Source organism: Tetrao urogallus (genome assembly GCF_951394365.1).
Source record: "Tetrao urogallus genome assembly, chromosome: 1".
Lineage (NCBI taxonomy): Eukaryota > Metazoa > Chordata > Aves > Galliformes > Phasianidae > Tetrao > Tetrao urogallus.
Genome location: NC_136813.1, coordinates 178963408 through 178988146, shown reverse-complemented (window position 1 = coordinate 178988146; position 24739 = coordinate 178963408). Strand labels below are relative to the sequence as shown.

The window sequence follows — 24739 nt, the reverse complement described above, 5'->3', positions numbered from 1 at the left end:
ACCTCTGCTCTAGAGGGACTGCCAGATAAGCTATTATGCACGGATGTTATTCTACTTTATTTTCAATATCTAAGTCATTTATATGATCTGTGTGGGGACTTACAACCATTGTGCAATTATATTTTGGAAAAACAAATCCCTTGCAACACAGTAGTAACAGCTGAACAAATTCATGAGGTTTATCATATAGTGAAATTATAACACAGCCAGCATGAGATCAAAAATCAGCTCTTTGAGCTTCTGTCTTAAATTTACACTTTACTTTTCTTAAATACTGCAGTACTTCAACCAGTTTATCATTCCTGCTTTGTGGTTCAGGCAGTTTCCAATATGACAGCATGCTTCAATCCACTTCAAGTGACAGTGAGACTCCAGTTCTTGCCTACCCAATCCACCCAAGTGCCCATTTTCTAGTCAGCATTGTTCAGCTTGCAGACAAGTTGGCTCATCTTTTGTTTGTGGGTCAATATTTAGATGGTAGCACTTAGTGTTATGATGAGGCAAGTTTGTAGAATCATGGTTTGGAAACTTCCTACACATTTTTTTTTTGTTGTGGGGTGCAGTTGTTACGTTTTTCATTCACTGTGTGCAGGATTTTTTCCATCAAGCATCACTGCTTGTTGGTGGAATTGAAATATTGGCTGGTTATTCTCTTCAAGCTGAGTTTTTTGAGGTGTTGTGTAATTGTTAATCTCCAGTGGAGCACTGACCCTGTCTAGGACTCAGATCTGTGTCTAGTGCAGTGAAATTTTCACAGGATTGTTTCTGCATATATTGAATCTTTTTATGCCCATTGCAGGTGGGATGAATTATAGCTTGTATGTATTTAACTACAAGCTAAACATTTTATAATCTCATGCTGATTTTCTTGCTATTCTTATCTTTCTCTCTGTTTTTACTATAAAAATCTTTCATTTTAAAAACATCTCATAATTCACACATAATAAGATGCCCAGGTTTAATTCTTTGCTGCCAGCAGATGGAGGTAGTTCTTTAGGAGTTTTGGCAATGTCAGTGCCTGTGAATAAGAAATCTCCTGGAGGAGAGATCTGTTCTTCCTGTTTTCACCAGGTGGTAACTGAGATAAAGGGATAAAAAAATCATAAAGCCCTGCAAGAGACTTCACTATTTTAAAAATTCCCATCTGCAATTCAGGATCTCAGATTTGGCTCTGGTACCCGGCATGCAGATTATAGGACAATCATTTCTTTTCTGTGCTGTATTTTTCATTAGCAAATACCCTTGTGCTGCCTGTTTTACACAGGAGAAACACATCTTTCTCGCTGGAGATTTGGAGCACACAAGGAAGTAACCATATAATTACAGGTGCCTATTTTTCTAACTGCTGTCAGTCTGTATTTTCCTGGAAAATGCAGAAATTTTGTTTTTTTCTTGTATGATAGGCTAATTTGAACTAAGCTAGCAATTCTGCCTAGGTTAAAGGTTGTGCTGATCGATGAAAAAGAGCAGTCCCTGCAACCTCCTTATTTACTGGAGCAATAGTAAATTACATTGGCTGGCATCTGTCCTCCTCAGACTGTGTCTGCTGGCTGTTACAAGCTGTGGGTGGCATTTTGGTTAGGACAGAATCTCAAAGGAGGAAGAACTGATAGGTGACAAAAGATGCATCACTGATCTTTCCAGAGTAATAATTGAGAATAGCTGGGAATGTTTTTTGTGAATCTTTGGCCAAGCATTTTATTTACAGAATCTGTGAAGTACAACTGCAATGAGGCATTTGTTGTTTCACAGGTTACTGAGTTAGCAGGATACACAGCCCGTGTCTACAACATGTTTTCTGTCTTCGATGAGGTGAAGAGAGGCATCTACAAGAGAACTGCTGTTATTCAAGGCGCTGAAAACAACAGTAAGAATGAAGATAAAATAGAATCACATGTCAATGGACCCTTAGAAATCAAGGGTAATTAAGTCACATTTTTTTATATCTTTCTCCTGGGGGAATGTCTGGCTGATGCAGAGGGCAGTAGATGAACAGGATTTGTTTCTATAACAAATCATTCTCTCAGTTTTAGTGCCCCAGAGACCGCGTTGCCTTCTGTTTTATCTTTCTGCTGTTTTGTAACTCGGTGCTTGTGCAGTGCTTTTCTAGAACGTTTCCACAGAGATTGCTCAAATGTTTTCTGTGAAAACTTACAGTGAAAAAGGTATTTCGGCTGTACTATTTTAAGTGGTGGTTGTGGTGATGGTATTATTATCACTGCATAGACAGTGCCTGCTTTCCTCTAACTTCTTTTTTTTTTCAGAAAAAGGAAACTGTAACATTTTCATCTTCAAATGTAATTATTTTGTTTAGGGTAGGAGGGAAAGAGAAATTGGTTCAGTGGTTTTTGACAAAAATAATAATTTGTTTTCAGTTACTCTCAGCCTTTGCTCACCTTTTCATCTTGTAGTGAGGATATTCTAGCGGAAATGGGCTGACAGCTCTCTGTGCCCCCCTCTCCCAAATAATCTGATGAATATGCAGCTTCTTCCTCCCGTCCCTATAACTTGTATCATTCTGGAGCCTCTGTCTTTCTGTCTGCACCCTTCACAAAGCATTTCCTGTGTTCATCTATTTCTTATTGTGCTCCATTATACACCATCTCCCTTTTTTATCTTCTTTGGTGTTGGAAAACCTCATTCTCACCCTCCAGTTTCTGAAAACTTAAATCTCACTGGAGTGGAAAGCACCAGAGTGCTCTTTACTAAATACTTTTTCAGACACTTTCAATGGCATTACCCTTCTGCACAAATTTCTCAATGGTCTCCTGAGAAGGCCCTTCAAAACGGTGTGATGCAGTGCAGTGGATAGCTGTGGAAACAGCTGATGCCTTAATCTTGTAGGTCTTGGCAGTATTTGGCTGGCATTTGATGTTGTACAGCTGTTACATTTTGTCATGTACAAGAGAAAAATTCATTTAGTTATTTGAAGCAGCAAAGTAATTTTGGGGCCATTTAGATAACTCTGTATTTTAAAAATATAAGGTAATACATTCAGATGTGAAAGAATACTGTTTGTGTTTCCTTTTGAGCTTTGATTCCACCTGTGTGGCACATCTCACCTAGCCTGAATTCCCCCCATGTTGCAGTGGCTAACATTGGTATGCAGTGGTTGCAGGCTCTCAGAGGCAGCGGGCCAGTACGGAACTCTAGGCACAAGGACTTAAGCAGAATTGAGGCCAGATGAATCTAGGCCACAGGCCCTGGACTTTTTTTGACAAGAGCCATTGTACCATTGTATGCTGGCTTTCCTCCTTTCTTTCAGTCTTGGTACTTTAGAAATCCCCACAGAGTGGATTTTTATGTGGATAAAAGTACACGTGATCACATGCATGTACATTTCCACTGTTAGAAAACTCTCAGTATTCACAGCTCTTCCACACACTCCTTTTAAATTGTCCAGTACAAACTTATGTACCTGAAGAATGACTGTGCTTTGCCTTGCATTCACCATTGTCAATAAGAACATTGTGAAAATATGGGAAGTATTAGAATATTTTTAACAGATGATTATATTGCTATATATACAAGGCATCTAATATTCAGAATTTTAAAGTTGAATATGTTTGTATACATTTGTACAGAAGTTCCGTAAAATTGTATTTCTGATTACAAGGTTTAAAAGCACACTGTGGTTGTCAGTCACTCTGACTTTTGGGAATGGGAATTAAGTTTACTTAGTACTTAGCTTACTATTGTGTGTCATACATCCTTTTTTAAACTACAGTTTTTCTCCTGTAATTGCATTCTTCAGAAACATGAGTGAATTTTGCAAATTTGCTTGAGATCTTCTCCACAGTTAGGTGCCAACTCAAGTGCAAATATTCCTGTAGTTGGAGTGAAAAAAGGTACAGCCCTTTTCTGAGAAATGTCTTGGCCAAATCTGTCTGCCTGTTCATGAACCTGTGAGAACTGCATGGCTGATGGGGGGTGGTTGATCTCCCAGCTGTATATCAAGTGCCATTGAGGAGTCTGAAGGTAGTGGAGCCTGTCAGTGGTATGAGAAGGTTGCAATCATGGCTTTTTTTCAATAGCAAAACAGTTTTGTTTTCCATAGTTTCATGTTGGTGCTACTGTTTCAAATGAAACTTATGTTAGGGAAAAATAGCACTTAGATTGATAAATGAAAGAGAATTTTTTTTCAGCTTGCTGTAATTTGACAAAATTGGAAGCAACTGAACAAATAGCCTTCTAATAGAGGACATGAGACTTTAACCTTAGCTGAAGGAAATACTACCAGATCCTGTTGTAATGAGCTTAACTTTTCTGTAGCTTCATTTTCCTTTGTTCAGGTTAATCTAAGTTTTAGAAGATGCAGTCTTCTGATACAAAGGGAAATCCTTTTTGTTTGCTTCTTGTATGTAATAGTAATTTCTGGTACTTGTCTATAAGCCTGTTTTTTTTAGGTTCTGTTAGAAGAGTGTATATTATATATATACAATGAAGAGATGTATATTGTGTATTTATGATAAAATATAGGATTCATTACACACTCTTGGCTAATATTGACAGTGTAATTCTGACCTGCTAAGATTTACTATCCAAATTTTTCACTTGAGGAACCTGGGGAGCATAAAACAGTTTCTGAACGCACTAACTTATGCTTCCCAGCTGTGCACGAAGGCTGTTGGGTATCATTGCTTCATGGGAAGTTTCAAAAAACATTAAGTGTTGCTTTTTTTTTTCTTTTTAGGAAAAGTTATTGATGTTGAAAATGGAATAATTTGTGACAATGTTCCTATTATTACCCCGAATGGCGATGTGGTGGTTTCCAGACTAAACTTCAAAGTAAGATGATATGCAAGAATTGTTGCCATCACATTAACATAAACAGCACAGAATTCATGTACCTTATGTTAAGTACTTGGCGGAGCATATGGATAAAAGGGGAAGTCCAGAAAGGTAGGCATAGTAGCTTTGTAGAGGCAGACTTGTGTAGTGCTCAAAGAAAAAGAAGAGAGATGACACATGAAAAATTAGACCTAGGGTTTTAAAAGGTGTATGCGAGAGTCCACATCCGTGTTAGGTAACATCAGTAAAATTGGGATGCTTGGCTCACATGGGCTCCTTTAAAAGTCTGAGTTCACAGCAACTGTGAAAAAGCTGAGCCTGTTGTTAGTTTTACCTGACAACCACGAAGAACAGTACTAATAGTTGACAGCGTGCTTCGCAGTCCTTTACACTGTAACAGTGGAGTCTTTACTCAAAAAAAAAAAAAAATAGTTTTAAAAAGACTGTTGTAGCTACACTTGATACTGTTCTCTGTCCTTTACTGCATTTCTGCCCTATGTATCCTGATCTTATGTTCCAATGCTGATGGTATTGTTTTTAAAAATGGTTGAAATGACTGGAACAGTAATATGAATAATTGCAGCAAGCTCTTTAATTCACCTAAAGCAGAGTTTTTTCTCTCATCACATCTGTATGGAACTGGAGTAGTTGAATTAGCAGTGCAGGGTTCTAGTTACAGCAAAGCTTCCAGTGGCTCCAGTGTAGGAATTGCAGATTTGTGAAATTACAGCTTTACAACCAAAGGGACAGTTATATTTATTTCTTTGGCTCAACAAAGACATTATGTAATGCAATTATAGTATAACAATCAATGTGTTTATATAAAATATTGACATTGTGATTGTGAATGAATATACACTCATATATACACAGAGTCCTGTTTAAATGAATGAAACCAAATGTATTGCACCCAAAATAACACTGGTAATTATATTTTCCAAATCATTTGATCAAGCTCACTTTGCTTAAATTAGTATTACTGATGGCTTGGCACTGCTCTTTGTGCTGTTAACAATTTTGGACTGAATTTATGTTAGAATAATTGATTCTGACTGTGATGGATTGATGTAATGATATAATTAGCATAACTTATAGAAATACTCAGACTTTATAGAAATGATTTTTATTCTTATATTTAATTCTACAGTTTTCAGAATGATTGCACTAAAAAAATATGCAGGTAATTAATGAAAAGGCTTAATAATTTGATATAAATGCTTGCATAACTCCTTCTGGGGGCCTTTGAGCACTGCACAGTAACATCTTTTCATTTTCATTATCACTTTAGGTTGAAGAGGGCATGAACCTTTTAATCACTGGTCCCAATGGGTGTGGAAAGAGTTCACTTTTCAGAATTTTAAGCGGTTTGTGGCCTGTGTATGAAGGAATCCTCTACAAACCCCCTCCACAGCACATGTTTTATATACCACAAAGGTATGTGATACCTATTTATCTGGTTACATGAATTTTGACCCTGCTGCTCTTATTTTTGATCTTACATTTCTTACAGCCTAGTTACAAGGGGCTAAGCACCACCTCAGCTGCACTGGGAGTGCTAAAAAATATTGATTCCTTGTTGTTGCTGATGCAAATCTTCAGTTGCTGGAAATGGGTAGCTGATGTACTCATCTTGTGGTGGCTGCACTCCCCCAGTGGCTAATGAGTTCTGGTTGATTGGGATCATGGCAACAGACTAGAATGTGAAACAGTTTGAAATAGACCTAGTATATTCCCATTTCACTTTAAAACTCTAAATCAAAACCAGTGAGGATATATGGTTTTCCAAATTTTGAATTGTTCAAAATAGTTGTAACAACTTCAGCTTATACTTCAAAACAAGAATCTAATCAAATAATAACTGCAAACTGCTTTTTTTTTTTTTTTTTTTTTTTTTTTTAAATAATGGATGCTTGTTTCACTGAAGGAAACATGGCTGTTTTATTCTTCATTTGTGTTCTGACTTGTTGTTGGACTCTCTAACATAATTTATGCAATTGATCCTAAAATGTCTCCTTGGAGACTTCTAAATAGGTTGTTTTGTGGAAGCAAAATCAAACACTGAGAATCTTTGATTGCTTTCTGTAGTTCATTTCTTCCCATGGGCAAAATAAATATTCATGATACAGTCTGTAGTCTTGTTTAAAAATACAAGCTATTAAGCTGAATGGAAAATAGTAACTGATGAACAGATTTTCCTTGCTGCAAATGAAGGTAACACAGAAAATTTATCTGTAATGTTTTCAAATTTATGTATAATTTATTGCCAGCCACTGTCATAAATGTTCTACATGAAGACAATTTTGAAATTGAAGTACGTGACATGTAATGTTCTAGATTCTCCTAGAAATAATTGCATTATTTGAATGCTACTATGTAGACAAGAAATTTGATTTGGAAGTTGGGCAACAAAAGCAGATTACATACATGTGTTTACATACCTACACATAGTCTTCCTAGCAGAAAGTCAGGAGGACTTGATTGTGCAAGATGTGAAGTTGGAAGGTGAAGTATATGAGGTTTCTACTTCAGCACCATTATTTTATGTCTTTTCTTTTAACAAAACCTCATTCTAGCTTTAAAGTCATAGATTTGTGTTAGTGTCTTCATGAAATACTGACTTTTGTGAACACTTCTGCAAGAACTGCATTCTGGTTGTATAAGAAATTAGGGGTTCTGCAGTTGAATTCTTTTTTTTTTGTCTCATGTTTATGCCTGCACAAATATATCTTCTTTGAGATATACTGGCATACATAAATCATGGTTAGGAAGAAGTAAAACGTGTGGAAAGCTACTTCATGGCCTCTTTCGTTGTATGTATTTGTCTGAGGTTACTGCCATGTTTTAAGTTGATGATTACTGGGTACCTGCAGTTCTTAGTTTGTAATTATAAGGGATATATATATGTCTCTCTCTCTCTATATATATATATATGTATATATAGATATATGTAGATATGTCTATATATGTCCTTTATATCCCTTTCATATGCAATTTTATAAACTATTTTATGGAAGATGGTGTATAAAAATCTAACAGATTAATTAAATACAGTAAGTGATTACAGAAATATGCATAAGGTGATTATAAAAATGTGATTTCTTGTTTTTATTCTCTTCAGTGGAAGGCTGTAAGGCATTGGGGACGTGATTTTTTTCTTTTGCTATGTTCAAAATCCCTGGTGAGAAGCAGTTCTGTGTAATAATTAGCGATAATTTTAAGAGTACTGAATGGTTGTGGAAAACAGTATTTTTATTTATTCTTCTTTTGAAGAAAATATCAATATACAAACAAGTGAAACTAGTTTTGGAGACACTCTGCCTCGTTTATTTAATAAGTGTTTACTCATTTTTTCTTTTTTGTTCTATTTCACTTCATCAAACTTTGAACTCCACACAGAGTGGTTTTTGTTTTTGTTTTTTTCACATTGGTTTTCCTATCCTCAAATCTCAAAGATTTTATCTTTGCAGTAGCTATAAGAGTTACAATCCTTGTTTTACTCTTTTCTGATGAATGCATGCAAAAATTTCAACGTTTTTGAAGTCTCTGCTAATGTTAGGTGGTCCAATTTGAAATAGACAAGGCTTTTATTTTTGAGAATATTCAACCCTTCTGTAGCACATTTTGTGTTAAGTTTTGGTAATTCCAACTGTATTTCCAGTATTCCTTGCAGTCTGATTGCAGATAGTGAACAATAGTGAACATTTTGGTTTAAGTGACCTTACCTGCTTCTACTCTATAGTCAGATCAGAAATAAAGAGATGACAAGGGCAATATTCACTAATGTTATCATTGTGTGACAGGCTGAATGCTGGGCCATCACTTTTCCCATCAGCTCGAGGCCTTCATTCAGGCAATTGAACAAAATGCTTTATTAAATGTTTTTCAAAACAGTACTTCTGAATTCCTACTGTGTGAAATGTTCCTAAGATCAGTTTCATTCTTAGATGACACAAAAGCTATTCTCTTTTTTTTGTTGCAGAAAATCTTGAGTTTCAGCCACTTCTGTTCTCTGTGAGGTACTAGTCCCTTCTCAGAGCAATATCTGAGGCTTACTTGCCTGCAGCCCTTCCCACTGATGTCCCCTTTAGTCTTGAAGAATCAAGGTTCTTATTGTGTTCAGGCAGATTTTGTAAGGGGCTGTTCGGGGGAACTCAATCCTATCTGGGTTTTGATTTCTGTCAGCATTATTTGTTTTTAGCTGCTTTCTCCTAATTTTGCAGTGCTGGAATAGTTTCCTCCAGCACACTTCTTCATTTCAGATATCTCAGCCAGCAACTAGGATTCAGCTTGCATCTCTGCCATCCTCTTTGACCCCAGAAGTTGGCATACGCCATCTTAGCAGAGGGTCCTGAAGGTATCACTCCTATGCAGTCCATCCTGATAGCATCCCCCAGGAGAAAGGGTGCAGTGTGGAGGTCAGAGAATCATAAGGGTTGGAAGGACCTCTAGAGATCATGGAGCCCAATGCCCTGCTAAAGCATGCTTCCTACAGTAGGTCACACAGGTAGGCGTCCAGGTGGGTCTGGAATATCTCCGTAGAAGGAGACTCCACGTCCTCTCTGCCAGCCTGTTCCACTGAGGCCATCGTGCTGTTCCTGGATTGTCTCCAGGAGATCTGAGGGACGTTGCCACGCCTTGACTCCACATGAACTCTGCATCCTTTGTCCCACATACGGGGTTCTTTCACCCAATGTGCAGTTTGCCAATTCCACATACAGAGCCAAGATTTTCTTATTTCAGTTTTGCGCAAGGTTGGGGCCAGGTGGTGATACCATAAAGATAGCACGCCTTCCCAGATCACAACATGATATCGATGTAATTCTGTGCGTGCATTTGTTGTTTACAAGCAAAATCAATAGATAGATCTTACTTCATAGTTTTCTATTAACTATGTATCCCAGTTAGCATGCATGCTGCCTGCTGGTGTCTAGCAGGGCTTTTTGCATCAAACTGAGATGGTGGTTGCAATCTCATCCTGCCACCTTTACCTTTCCCCAGGTTGCTAGATTTTGCAGACGTGGCTGATTTTTTTTTATGACCTATGCCATTCAGGTGTTCCTGTTTTTCAGTTCCTTTAGTTTCTTGCAGAGAACAATCTTTTTTTCTTTTTTTCTTTTTTTTTAATGCTTTTGGTTAGTTTGTTGCTAGTCTACTATTTTATTTTACTGAACAGCAGTTTTGTACTATCCTTTCTGGTTCTGTTATCCTGCTAGACTACAGCCATAGAAGACCTTTTAGACACTATTAAGATATTCCATTTCTAAGGGTAACAGTGAGTGACAGAGGTAACATTTCCAAGTGAGTGACAGAGAGCAGTCTTTTGGCAAGAATACTCCCTGTTGTGGCTGAATATTCTCAGCTGTCTTGGTGCAGGTTTGGTAGGCTCAGAAATATGCCCCATCACTTTTAAGGCCTTTGTATTTGGATCATACAGTCATTAAGGTTGGAAAAGACAACTGAGATAATCTAGTCCAGCCATTGACCACTGTGCTCACTAAACCATGTCACTGAGTGCCACATTTCCACATTTCTTGAACATCCCCAGGAATGGTGACCCCACCATCTCCCTGGGCAGCCTGTGCCAATGCCTCACCACTCTTTCCAAGAAGAAATTTTGCACCCCCTGGTGCAAATCTTTTAGGTATTTGTGGGTCAGTGTGACTGTATTGGGATGCCTTTAAGAATTCTGAGCTCCTTTGTTTTCCTCATGCATTTGCTGTCTGGGCTTAGAGAGTCTATAAACATCTGAAGTGAGTTTGTCAACCGCCTATGTAAGAAGGGCATGGCCTGGTTCCATCCTCTTCCCAAACAGGTGGAGTTTGTTGAAATATCTGGGAATTGTGCATCTAGATTGTGCTCCAGATCAGAGGGAGGGAAGGGGTACCATTCTAAGAGTTGGTGCAGAAGTCTCACATAGCTTCTGCAAACCACTGCACTAGCAAAAATACTAAGAATGACTTGAAGGAGATTCAGTTTCAGATTGAAATTTACGCATTCCTGGATCAGATGTGGATTGCCTTATGTGGTCCTTGTATTTTTTGCTTCCTTTATTCCACCTCGAAGTGATCTTTAAAACCTCATTTATTTATGGCCAAAATATATTACACACTTAGTTGTTTCTTTGTTTTTTCCATCCCTTCTTGGCTCTATAATACATTTAGAATTTCGGTAGTGGTTTGTAGATCGTTCCAAAGTCCTGAAATTAGAGCTGCTTATTTTGGAAGTTCACACTGGTGCAACCATTTAATTAACTCTGTACAAATTGCTGCTTGGTCAGAATTGCTTTCTGTTTGTTATTAGAAATAATTCTAACACATCAGACTGGAAAAAATTGTGCCATGCCTCCATTTCATCACCTACATATTGCAGTATAACTTTAGGGAAAATTTAGATTCTGCGTGGAGAGAGTTTGGGATTGGTAAGACAGTATCACCTGGTTTCCATCTACATCATACTTTGATTTGTTGGATAAGTGAGAACTAGGGTGGAGCAAAAGTCTCTCAAATTGGTGGATGTCTATTAGTGCACTGAATTAGAGCAGCACTGTTAGGTTTCATTGTTGTCCTAAGGACACTGAAGGTGGCACTTTGTGAATCGATACAGTTACCATGGAGCCTGGTAAGAGTTTCTTCCTGTGTACCTGTGGCTGAATGTAATTGTGCCTCAGCCTACTTTGCTTCTTCAAGTCACGTGGAAGAGAACCTTATCTGCTTATGGGTATTGATGTAAAACATGGTAACCTCTAAATAAGAAAATACTCTGCTGAAAAGATTATTTTTTAATCTCTGTTCATAGTGTTGAAGTGTTTGTGGTATTGCAAAAGTGCATGGGAAACCAAGTGTTTTTGCAAAGTTCGAAGGCTACGCGCAGAAGTGTGATATATTAAAAAGCAAATTATCTCACTGTATACTCCAAATTTTATGACAGTGCACTGTAGTTACACTGTAGTTAGCTTAGACACTGTAGTTAGCTTTTCCTAGCCTTATGCAGGCTTTTAAACAGCGTCTCAAAGAGTCCACATTTTTGTAGATTGCTTAGCATCATTATTCTGCTTCTTTGGATTTTTACCTGTCTGAAGTCATTGTGAGATATTCTTTCCCACTTATACAGGGCCCAGCCCTCCTGAATTTGGCAGTCATGGTTCTCATGGATGCTGATGGGCCAGATTGCCCTTTTGAGGAGCAGGGAATGTAAACCTAAGGCTTTCTGTGAGCACAGCTCTGTGCTGGCTGTGACGTGCGTATGAAAGAGAGGTGGGCAAAAAGGAGGGAGGCTTTCTGTCTTCCCTTTAGCAGTCCAGCACTAGTGTGGTGCCAAAAGCAGCTTGTTTTCAAGGATGGATCACTGTTATGAAATGGTCATTTGAGAAAGCTTAACAAGTCTTACCACCTCTCATTAGAGCCTTAGTAACTGTCAGAGCATGTATTCTTATGTCTTCTTCTGCATCTCTTTTTCTCCTTCTCAGAGTCAAATTCATTTGTGTCAATCACCTCTTTGAATTACTTTTTTTTTAATAACTGGTCAAGAAGGTAGCATGTGGGTGAAGAGGAATGTTTGTGGATGGGAAGGAATGATGACAACTCAAATCAGAATTCAGAAGCATTGTTTGAAATTAAACATAAGTAAGAAATATGCCTAGTGGGTAGCATGAGTATCAATGCTAGGTACAAGATCACAAGATGTGTGTTATGCTTAGCAGTACTTAAAGAGTTAAAGAAGCAATCAATTCTTTAATAGCCCATCAGCAATGTATGTAAAGTTGGTCTTATTTCTCCAGATTGTGCCCTATTCCAGCTGTTTGCCTTCAACGTGAGAGGGAAGTTTCAGTGGAATTAGTGAGCTTAATCTCACTGTTGCTCTCAACTATAAGTCTCAGCTAATTCACTTGTTAGGAAACTCAGATTCTGCGTACGTTGGCTCTCTTCTACTTGGTTCTTCTTTGTTTGATTATAAATGCCAGCAGAACTTTACACCTACGTACTTGCAGGCTACCTTGACGACAGCAATAGAAATATATTTCATTGTCTCTGCACTGTAAAGCTGCAGAGAAAGCTGCTGTCACCATAGGGATATTGATAAAAAACATTATCTTATTTGCACTGAGGCAAGTAACACGCAGCCCTGGTTGGTTCCAAAGCTTTTTGCCATGACTCTTCAGCCTCCTCAGCATAGGACATATTCAAAACATTAATTGCTGTTTTTGTCTCTCTTTCTTGATGATTGATTCACTGATTGACATTCATAGAAAAAAGTAATTATTAATCAAATGTGCTGCTTCTTCCGTGTCCATTGTTACTGGCTTCTTTCTCTAGCTTCTTTCTACTGCATTTGGTTACTTCTCTGGGAGGGTTGTGTTGCTGCAGCAGTAGGCATAGCTTCTCTGCAATTCCATGTGGCATTCTGATCAAAGACGTGACCCTGACCACTTTCTCAGCAGTCACTGTGGTGGTGACACTGTGGCACTAAAGGATACAGTTTAGTCATGGGGCTCAATAGGGCACGTTGGTGGTTAGATTTGTTGATCTTGGAGGCCTTTTCCAGCCTAAATGATTCTATGATTCTAGGATGATTTTGTGGTCCAGTTCTGTACTCTGTTGCTCTTTGTTGCTCATTCTGCTAGAGCTGTAATATTTTTTTCCTTTAGTGTCAGGCTTGTCAGATCTTAAAATGGAGGCAGCTAAAGTTGTAGTAGTGTCAAATGTTGTTGGTTCTGCATAGCTTTAGATTTATATATCTGTATCTTGCTGTGTTTCTATTGATGTTAGTACAGTATGGAACATAACAAGCTAAATATTTCTGTGGCCCTCTTGAACTGTTAGGTTTTGTGGAAGTCTGTTCTATTTTTGATGTTCCTTTGCAAGTCTTTTCCTGTCTGGTGTTTTTTCTTCTCTATTCTAAAAATATCCTTGTCTTCTAAACAAGAATGTTTCAGTTCTGGGTGATATAAATAATAAAGCGATAAGTTTGTTTTTTACATTATAAGCATATGAAACCTTGCAGATTATTGTATGGTTCCCATGTTATTTTGAGGGTGGATGCAGTTAGTAGAGGCCGCTGACATTACAGTGTGGTTGTTTTCCAGACAGTTGTTGACTTTCTAAACATTTTCATCTTACAAAACAGTTGTGTTCACTTCCAAGTACTCCATATTACATATGAAAGTATATGCATACATAGTGAATAATATAGTTCTTCTATAATAGATTATGTTCTTGTTGGTGTGTGCTCTATTGATAAAAAAAATAGTCCAGGTGTCGTGCTGTGCTAATATGACTATGCAAGTCCCTTTGCCCCAGCTTGCTTAGATAAGCTCAAATGTCTCTGTGCTGTGTTGGATGTATTTTGCACATCCTAATATCTCTTGTCAGCTCATACAGCTGTTCTTAGTTGTGATCACTTTAGTGAGATGTTGGGGTTCTCCTGTACTCTGACCACACATGCCAACACCGCTAGCAATCTTCATTGCCTATCAGCATTTTGCTGATATTATACCACTATGCTAACTTACTTCTTCAGTACTTTGCCATTAGTACATGTGTTAGAGATATGTATTCCTTCACACTCAGCATTTCTGTGATACTGTTATGGAGTTCATGGCACTCCTTTGAAATATGCTTATTTTCAAAGTTCACCACTTACTTGACAGATGAGTCTATCACTATGATAGATGGTGATAATGTAAAACATATGATGATGTAGTTCAGTTATGCATGCTATCTTGATACAGGTTTGCTGTAAGGTATTGGTTGCTACTTTGTTTAGTTTTTTATTTGCTTGTTTTCAAGATAAAGGCAGGTTAACTCAGTCCTTTGCTGTTGATTAGAAGGGGTGACCTTGCATCTGTGAGGACTGTTAGGCTATCCCCTTGGCCAGGGTACAGCTTCTCCCGTTTCATCTTGCTGTGACTCAGGTAGAAGTATTTGAAATTCTCCATTCTGTTGAAGGGAGTTCTTTCTTACCTCACTTAAAATAGGAAAGGTCTTGTCTTACTGCCCTGTGGGTTAGCTGAAGCTTAGCTGGGCGAGATCACAAGGAGACCTCTCTGTTCTCACTGAAGGCTCACTCACAGCTGTAACATTTGAAGATTTTAATTTGCTTTGTGCTGACTGATCACAGGGATAGTGCATTGTGAATAAGTTTTACCTATGCTAATAGTCATAGATGGAAAATGGCTTTATGGATTAGCAGCTACTCCCTTTCAGGCTGCATAAGGTAGCAGCCAGACATAGTCAGCTGATTAAAGCTTACAAGTTTTTTTTATTAGGTAAAGAGTTACAGAAGTCCCAAGGCTGAAAGCTTTAGTCAACTTGTTGCATTGGGATTTGGAGTTTAGATTTAAGATGTATTTACATAAATGCAACATATGTCTGATGTTTGTGAAGGACTTCAGAGCACTGGGGTTTTGATCCCTCAATCCCTTCAGATTAGGAGACTGTCTGAGGCAAGCTATGGCTCTGGGAGTGTCGACAGGATGTAGGTGACAAATCAAGACATGTTGATACATACTCAACTTTTATTCCATATGAAGACCTGCCTGTAGAGGGAGATTGGAACCAGATGATCTTAAAGGTCCCTTCCAACCCAAACCATTCTATGATTCAAAGACAATACTGAAGAGATGCTGGGGGTAGCTGAAAGCCCTGATAACAACTTTATCATCTGCCCTGGGAAGAAGACTTTTCCTCTACTTGTTGCTTTAGCTCTCAATCAAAAACTCTCATTGCAGAGTCCTGCGCTCTGAAGTATCCATATTTTGGATGTCAAGGGGAAGTTTGTCACAGAGAGAGTGGTGAAGTGCTGGAACAGGCTGCCCAGAGAGGCTGTGGATGCTCCATCCTTGGAGGTGTTCAAGGCCAGGTTGGATGGGGCCCTGGGCAGCCTGATTTAGTACCAGATCTGGACGTTGGTGGCCCTGCCTGTGGCAGAGTGGTTGGAGCTTGATGATCCTTGGGGTGCCTTCCAACCCAAGCCATTCTATGATTCTCTGATCCATATAGTAGACATAGCCAACAGCTCCCTCTTGAGGAGAAGGCGATATTTCTTGCCATGCACCATAGGCTCTGCTTTTTGCCTGTTCTTGTGCCCTACGATTCAGAACTGTGTCCAGGTTCCAAGGTGAACTGGACCTTCAGCCATCTCCCAGTCACTCCATGATATGCTCATTCAGACACCTTTCTTAGGGTCTGCTCTTGCAGGCCTAAGGATGTCACCTTCTGTTCTTCCAGTTCTCTTTGGTTTCCAAGGTAAATAAAGTTTTATTCAAAATGGTGATTCTGTTCTACATTCCGTTGGAGACAAGGCAGTGTTCACTAACAATGATCCAATTTCCAGAGGGAGAAATATGAGCTGTTTTGGACACAAGTGTTCAACCCCTCCACCCCCACAAGTTAAAAAAACACCAGTGAACTTAGACACTAAAGGTAGAAATTGTGTAAGTTCATTTAAGCACGAAGTTAGACATCCTTATGTGAGCTTGTTAATGACAGAACTATCTACCTCCAAAAGATGATTCACTGCTGCAGTGCACCAGTGAAAGGTGACTGTCGGTCTCAGTAAGAAAGCCATCCAAAGGCTTTCTGTTAGACAGCAATTAAAATTCTTTTAATTGATAATAGAATGAGTAAGTTGATAGCATAAATAACCACAGGAGCAGGATGGCTGAGGCTGGCAGTGTCCTCTGCTGCAGTGATCCTATCTGTGCTAAGGTTCTCCAGAGCTCTGATAGGGCTGTCTTAGAAACAAACAATTCTGTTTATTGTTTCCACTGTCAAGCAGAAGGATGTTGTCATGAGAACATGCTGCTTCACTTCAAGATAAAGACAAGGACACGCAGGTGGTGTGATTGCTGATGCCAAGTGGGAGCTGCCTACAGGTTTGTCTGTTATGATTAGCCAACTAAATTTGTGCAGCCAAGTGATAAGTGCAGTGCAGCATGGGCTTGAGGGCCAACTTGCATGTGCAGCACGGCCAAAGACTGTGCCCACTCAGATTAGCTGTTGAAAAGATTATGAACTCCTCAATGTACAAGTTTTCTGGTTCAGTCCACTGCTGTTTACCCATGTCCTAGGGCGAACACTGAAGACACAAGACCTTCTGGAGGCATCAGTTCACCATGAAGAGAGCCTAGGGTGACTAACTCAGACTTGAATGAGTAACTTCTAGGCAAGATGAGCCTGTTCTGCAAATAAAGCTGAGCAGTCCAGAACACTGTGTTTTCAGTTGTTTGTTCTTGAGCCATTAAGATAGCCTTATGGGAGCATGTAGCAGGTGGGTTTCTGAAGCTGAGCAGAATAATAACCTAGCTTAGGTGGAAGCATGTATTTCCAAATAGGAAAGGCTTTTCCACACTTCTGCCTAAAGTTTTACATTAATGATCAATTTTAATTTCTGCTAGAGATTACTGCAGCATCTGTGAGGTTACTTCAGGTAATGCTTATAAGAAGGCTACAGTGGGTGCTGAACATTCTATATATCCACACACACAGTGTGTCCCTGTGTTACGTTCTGGTGTGTGTAAAGCAAAAGTGTTTTGCAGAGGATTAGAGAACAAAGTCAGTGCAGTGTGTGACTTCCTACCTGTAGGCAGGTGTCTCATTGGAAACATGGTGTTGCCCTGGTACTGCTTGCATACCTAAGTTCCAGTGCATGGAACAAACAATGGCACAGACAGCTAAGCATTGCAGAAACTCAGAGTAGAAGCAGTAGTTGATGTTGCTGCCTCACTGTCTGCGCTTCCTCTTCTCTCTGAAATATGGTATCGCTTCTGATATGCAAAACCATGAATAATCTGGATTTTTTCTGAAAGAGGGAAACTGCCTCGCTCGTTGTGTTACACTGCTGTGATGAAGATTGGAAACACCTCTTGGGTTGAGTATGCCTGGCGGAATTGGGAAGCCAGACTTGTGTCCAGAATAGCTTTGTGTTCTCTCTTCTATTTATTGGTCTCCTGGTCATCCTTCCAGTTGATCCTTTTATCACGAGGATGACATGAAAAGACTGGGCCTGCAAATATTTTTCTTTCATTTGGCTGGCTGGTTGATTTGATTTGTTGCAGGGAATGTAATTAGTTCAGATTGCATAGCTGCTCACTGTTTGGACAAATTATCTTAGCTTTGTTGTTTTTTTTTTATTATTATTATTATTTACTTTCGTATTTATTTAAAAACTAATTATTTTTTCAATTGATTAATTTTTATTTTTTGTTTTTAATTATACATATGTTCTTTTGTTTTCTCTTTCTATCACAAGATACAAATAGAGTAAAGAAGAAAATAATTTTGTAAATTGTTCACCGTAATCTTAGAAGATGGCATCTTAATCTTTTCAGATTGTCATCTGACCACTTCTAGTTATATTGTAAGTATTTAGTAGTGGTGAATAAGTAAATCATGAGATGAGATGGTGCCTGAGCATGAATAATGCTTGAAGTTAAAGGCTTATCTTTCTGTTTATTATTTCTTCCCAGATTATTTTCTTGGAGATGTACTTTTCTCTATGCAGAAGAAGCCATAAAGTGACTAGTGTGATTGTTTCCAGTCTTTGATTCTGTGTGCATTGAGAATTAATCTTCTGTTCTGAGCACTTCATTTCCCATGAACTGTGTGAATAGCTATAGGCTGGTTACATTCTGCTCTGGTAACTGATCCATCTGAAATATTTAGCGGATGTTCATGGGTAGTTCTGTATGAGTGGAGAGGAAAGTTAACTGTAGAGTACTGTAAAGAGGGATCAATAATTTATGTCTTTAGAAGGGTTGCTGGAGCCATAGCTGGCTCTAAAATCCCTTGAACTAGATACACTGCAGTAAACTGATGCCGTTGCTTTTTTGAACGTTTGCATTCAAAAGACAAACAAACAAGAAAGTTTTAAATACGTGTGGATGCCCTTGGCATTCCAGAAGAGATTTAGGGCTTTTTGAAAATTATCTAGGAAACTTATGTGGTAGGTATAGAGAGCCACCTAGAGTTAATCCATAGGAATCTCGGAGTGTATGTCTGAACTCCTGCCTCTGCTAACCTGTAGGTGCCAGACTGAGAACTGAATGTTTAACTTCTTTGTCTATAGCAAGTCCTCTTCTGAGAGCAGGCACGTAGGCACATAAATAAAATTAGAACCCCCTTCATTGTGCTTATACAGTGCTACAGAAAGGATTACTACTGCGTATTAGATTAGAGAGCACTGGATTGAAAAGAAACAACAAAAATAATATGTGGTGAGGACTGCTATCAAACTCTTCTTCCTTCCAGTTGAGGAGTCTGACCAGTATAATATATAATTAGATTCTTTCCGATTACTCTCCTTTTCGACACAATTACTATCTCTAAGCAGCATTTTCTTTGCTTCAGTGGGAAGATCAGAAAGTGCCCTTCCCTTTGACTTCTCTTTGACCTGGATACTAGCCCAGAAAAATGGGAAAATGATCCCCTGCAAACTGAGAACTTAGCCTGAACCCAATTCTTAGGAGAGGTTTGCTGACCAGAAGCTTAGAGTGCATACCCTCATCTTGCATGCCTGGTAGCCACTGTGGTTTGTGCTGAATTTGAAACTGTTGCTTTCATTGTCCTTGCCAGGCAAAATCCCTTCTGAGGATTTTGAGGACATTTGGGCATATCTGTAGGCGTGAGCTATGCTTTCATGACTGGAGTTTCTTTAGTGTTCATGATGATCTTTCAGGTTTCCTAGGAAGGCACCTCTGTGGCTGGAACTTGGGCTCCAGAGTCATCTTCTTGAGTAAATGTTCCTAAATTTGGAGTATATTTTGCTTCAGATGTCATAGCTGGCACTGGAAACGATCCCAGTCTCATTAGAAAATCCAACCTGCAATTTATCTGTAATGGAGAATCTCAGGTGTAGCATTTCCCCCTCTATCTCTTTCTTGGTTATATTAAATATACACCTTGTCAGCCATAAACAGAAATATTAAAGATAGGTTGGTCAAAAGTTTATAGTTACGTCACACCTCATTTTCTAGAGGATTAGTCTTTTCTCATGTAACTTTGGCTGTCTGAGAGAACAGTAGTGTAGTAATAACTGCAAACATACTTGGGCAGCAAATGACAAGTCAAATCCCGATTTGGAGGCGTGGAGTTGGGTTTCAGAATCACAGGCAGGCCTCGTATTTTTAGACTTCAGTTTCCATGGATGAAGTGTTAATCACAGCCTATGTGAAGGAAGACAAGGAGCCCTATGTACTGTACCTGGAAGCAGTTCCCTGGGCTAATCTCCCCTAACTTCTGACACCGACCACTTAATTAAGATGTATTTTCAGTCCCTTGTTTATTTCAGAGTGCTTCTAATTAGGATTCTGACCCATTCAGATTGTTTTAGAGATTCTCAAAGTGTGTATTCATAGATTCATAGAATGGCCTGGGATGAAAAAGACTTCAAAAATCATCTAGTTTCAACTGTCCTGGCTTGACCAGGGTCACCCACCACCAGACCAGGCTGTCCAGAGCCACATCCAGCCTGGCCTTGAATGCCTCCAGGGATGGGACATCCACAACCTCTCTGGGTAATTTTGATTAGTTGATATAATTCTTTTAAGTGTACTGGATGTCAGAACAGGTAATCGGTTCTTTTAGCACAGTTTATATGCTTAGAAGATCAAAAAGCCTTTAAATACATTCAGGAAATATTTTTAAGTGTTACATGTTCAAAATTGTGACATTTCTTGGCATCAAAACAAGACATCTTCCTTAATCCAGTACACAAAAAGTGAAGCCCTCTGTTTTTCTAAGACATCAATGACTTAACAGATATTAGTACTGCTCGTTTTCAGTGTGCAACATTGATCTACCATCCCTTTGAATTGGTGTTGCCTAACATTTCCTAAGTGTCAGTTATCCTGTGTTCCCAAAAGACAAGTGCCTGGTACGTGCTCCAATCCGTTTCATGCCACCTGCCCTTGGTTTCCCTCCACCAAAGCTATCAGCAGTAAAGAGATGCTATCAACTGCAACACTTCCCCTTCCTCCCAAGTGATTTCTCTAATGTTTGGCCCGTGTTGCATACAATGCAAGGCATCAACAGGGCACTGGGGACCTGTCCACATCACAGGCTTCGGATTGCAGCTTGTATTGGTATCATCTTTCTTTAAAGCCTGCACTGCAAGGGAGGACTCGTAAACCTTGGGGATGACAGCTTGTTACTAGCAAGATGAAGTTACAACTCTGGAAAGCGAAGCACTAGATGTACCATACAGGAACTGATGATACAATGAAAACATCAAACTTAACCTAAAAATATCGGTTTGTAAGAGCTGAAAATGTCTCTACCAATAAATGCCATGAAATTCCAGAAAACCAGGCAAGAATCTGTATGTTTGCTTAGTGTTCTGGATGTTTGATATCAGAGTTTAAAAAAACCAAATAATTACTGATCTTAAATACTCTCCAAAACCAACTCTCTTGTCAGAAAGCAGGGAAATAATGACAATAATTGCAGAGCTATTACTGTCACAGACATATGACCCACACAGAAGTTGCTTTCTTCCAGCCAGACACTGAGACACTCCATCTGAAAGCAAAAACTTCATAAGAAATCAATTATGACCAGTTAAATTAAAGTGTAACTTCAGGACAAAAAGACTGGTTTTGTTGTTTGAACTGCTAAAAATGTAATGAATGCCATCTTTTAACAAGGAGCTAACTAGCAAAGACAAGATTTTATACTTGCTGTATCCAGCTTCTCAGACTGCTTGCTGCCTAATGTCTAGCTATTAAACACATGTAAACTCTGTTGCAGTAACCTCTGATATTTAACAGGTTTTAGTCTGTCTATAAGGCATGCGTGGTAGATGAAGAGGTTATTGTCTTCAGTAACCCAAGTTGTGGGTAGGTAAGTGTGGCTTAGCGTGAGAGAAAGCTCATCTAGCTTTGGCCCTTCAGAAGTTGGCTAAGTTCATTGTCTGTGCATTGCCCCCCACTGAGCGACTAAGACAACTCCAGGAGGAAATCCATTCCCACCCTAAAATAAATGCAATAGATCAACCACAGGGGGGCCTCTCTGTTTTGGCAAGAGCTGAAGCCCTAGACTTTATGCCAAGCAAGATGAATTGCGCCCTCAGGGACATGAGTGGCTCCTTCTGAGATGGAGGAAGCAGAACTTACTCTCCCACATTCTGGGACAGACCCATAACCTGAAACCATTTAGTTATTAATTAAAGGATTTCACTATAATACTGCAGGCTGGGCTTTTTGTTTCTTTTTACAAACTGGATGGAGAGAGATGAGCTTGGTATCAACCGGTGCGTTCAGATAGGAGACCACAAGGAAAATCCAGTTGTACCAGGAAGTGGTGCTGGTGACTCAGCATGGGAACAGGAGGCCTCATGTGGTGTTTTTGAGCTTTGCCTTCCTGCTTTTGCTGTAGGTTAAATCTCAGAGCTGTTAGTGATTATAGAACCATACTTCAGAAGAGTAGGGTATTAATCCCCAGACAAATTATATGACAGGTAGCTCTTCTCCTTGCTCTCACCTGCAGCTTCACCTAAATTGCATAGTTTTATTCACATCCTCAGCTAAATTTTTCTTAGCCTAGGTGGAGTTGCTGTCTTCTGTCCCAGAGATGGCAGCAGTCTGGCACAGATGAAGTGATTTCTACATATGCAATTAATGAAAACCTTTGCAGATTTTACTTATTTATTTTAAGAGCTCTGTGGAAATGTAATTTATCATTACTTCATGAAATTACATAATGTTAAGTTAAGTTAAGGTTAAGTTAAGGTTTTGCAACAGCCCTGTTAAGGTAAATGGTTCACTGCTCGTGATGAACAAAAAGAAGCAGCAGTGCTTTTATCTGAGCTGTAGTTCTGGTTTTGCTCCATGCTGCCAACAGCAGGGAGATGACCAGATGTTTGTGAGCAGTTAGATACCCTGTCCTTCCCACCTTCACCCAGCTGGTGGTGAAAGTAGTGTAAATACAGGTGGGTACAGACCAATGTGGTCTTCAGCGGCACAAACAACAATCTGTTCTCTGTGGCAAGAGTAAGCTGCCTGAAAGACTTCTTATTGCTGGCCCAATGTTAGCTGCTCCTCTTTTATCAGCCCCTGCCATTGCCACAGCTTTAGTAAGATAAATAATGTTTTGGCAGAGGGAGTTAGTGTAACACAACGTAATGGCACAACAAGCAGGTCAGGGTCTTGAGCTTGACTGTCCAGCTCTTACATTCACCTTTGATCTCAAAATCCTACAGATTGTTCTCAGGTTGTTTCCAATTTGTAAGAACTAGATAACCTTGTGACCAGCAATCTTTGGCCCTATTTCTCAAATGATCCATCAGAGTCCATAAACCAAGGTTCTGTAGGGTGCATTAAATTTCTCTTTGCTAGCCCAAATTTTGACCCTAAAGCATCTCACTGCTTCAGTAAATTCAGCTCCAGGACGACCTATTGAGTCCTTACTAAGTCTAGTCTTCACACAGCATCAATGCGGTTGATAAAGTCACTGATTATATATGGTTGGATGAGGCAGGTCAGAAGTGGGAATTATCAGCATGAGGCCTCTACATATAGTGGCCTGGCCTTTGCAAACAGATGCTGGATTGGGATCACTTGGAGTAAACAGAGCTATTCCCACGCTTACTGTTGGCATTTATTTGTTTTCCCCAGTAATTGGGTGGGAGGTAACTGCTGTCTTAGGGTGCCTGGATAGCCTGCTAGCATCTAAACTACTGTAAAACTGTTCTTTGAAATGACTTTGTGTAGAGGCTAGGAGAATGTTTAGGACCTGTGCACAGCTCATGACAGTCAACCCTGGCTCCAGAGTGGGGACAGCTTATTTTAGTATGAGGGATGAGATTACCTGGTCAGGGGATGTGGTAAGATCAGAAGCTGCTTCTTATTCCTAGTAAAAACACTCAGAATGGCCTGTGAAATGGATGTTTGTTCTGTCATTTTGTTTTCATAGTAATAATACCCATGTTACTCTTTTGTAATCACCTGTTACGTAAACAATACGCTGTCCCTAAGATAAGTTTAGAAAAACATTCACCCACAGTGTATCTGCAGATGAATCCAGTTTTAGCAACGTGGTATTTAAAGTATTGACTCTGCTCATAGATCCTCAATAAGATACACTCTCTCAGAGTCAGCTCTAGATGACTGGTTTCTCTGAATTGTTTTGCAGACCCTACATGTCCATTGGAACACTGCGTGATCAGGTCATCTATCCCGATTCCGTGGAAGACATGCATGAGAAAGGCTACCAAGATCAAGATCTGGAGTGTATCCTGCATATGGTTCATCTGTACCACATAGTTCAGAGAGAGGGAGGTAAATTGCATATTCTTGTAAAAACTTTTACAAAATCCCTTCCTTGGGTGTATGTATTAGTGAGGCTGACCTTTACCTTCCTCCATTAACATTAGCAGCAACAACCACACCAGTGTAAACGAGTTAACAATAACCAAATGCCACTGACTGACAGCAAAGCTTTACCATCTACCACTTGTCATTTAAGTTGCCAGTATGCTCTCAATTTGTTTGCCTTAAGAGGAGGATTCATGGATTAATGCTTCTTAGCTAAGAATGTACTAATGGCTGCTGACCCTCAGGATACAATAGAATGTAAAAATGTCAGCATTCTAGTTCATTCAGACCTGATGCAATGACAACAAGCATTAAAAAGAAGGGTCAGGGAGCTAAAATCAGTGATTGGAATAATTGCAGAGGAGGTCTGTACTCACTCCACTGATACTAAAAGTATTACTGTTAGTATCCCTGAGTCACTCAGGTCTCTAAGTCAAGTGTGCAGTCTGCAGAAGAATGAGCAGATGTTTTGGAATAGGGAGCTGGAAAAGGAGAAGCAGTTAAATTGTAAGTGGCAGGAAGCCACTGTGGAGTGTACGTTCATAGCCTGTTGGTACTTGCAGACAGACTGAACAGAATATGACCCTCAGCAGCCAAAACCATATCCATCCCCGGCGGTCTCTGAATGTGCATCACTGTGGT

The 24739-nt window shown here is 39.4% G+C and overlaps 1 protein-coding gene across 2 annotated transcripts in view; it reads left to right on the top strand.

Annotated features, from left to right (window-relative positions):
* The window catches only part of ABCD2 (ATP binding cassette subfamily D member 2), a gene marked incomplete at both ends in the record, with an annotated part of 41269 nt that overhangs the window by 7052 nt on the left and 9478 nt on the right, over positions 1–24739 (top strand). For both annotated transcript variants that reach the window (XM_079542064.1, XM_079542065.1), the window contains 4 exons: positions 1753–1921; positions 4694–4788; positions 6080–6225; positions 23916–24061. In XM_079542064.1, the coding sequence (XP_079398190.1) occupies positions 1753–1921; positions 4694–4788; positions 6080–6225; positions 23916–24061 (556 nt within the window). The remainder of the gene's footprint in view (positions 1–1752; positions 1922–4693; positions 4789–6079; positions 6226–23915; positions 24062–24739) is intronic.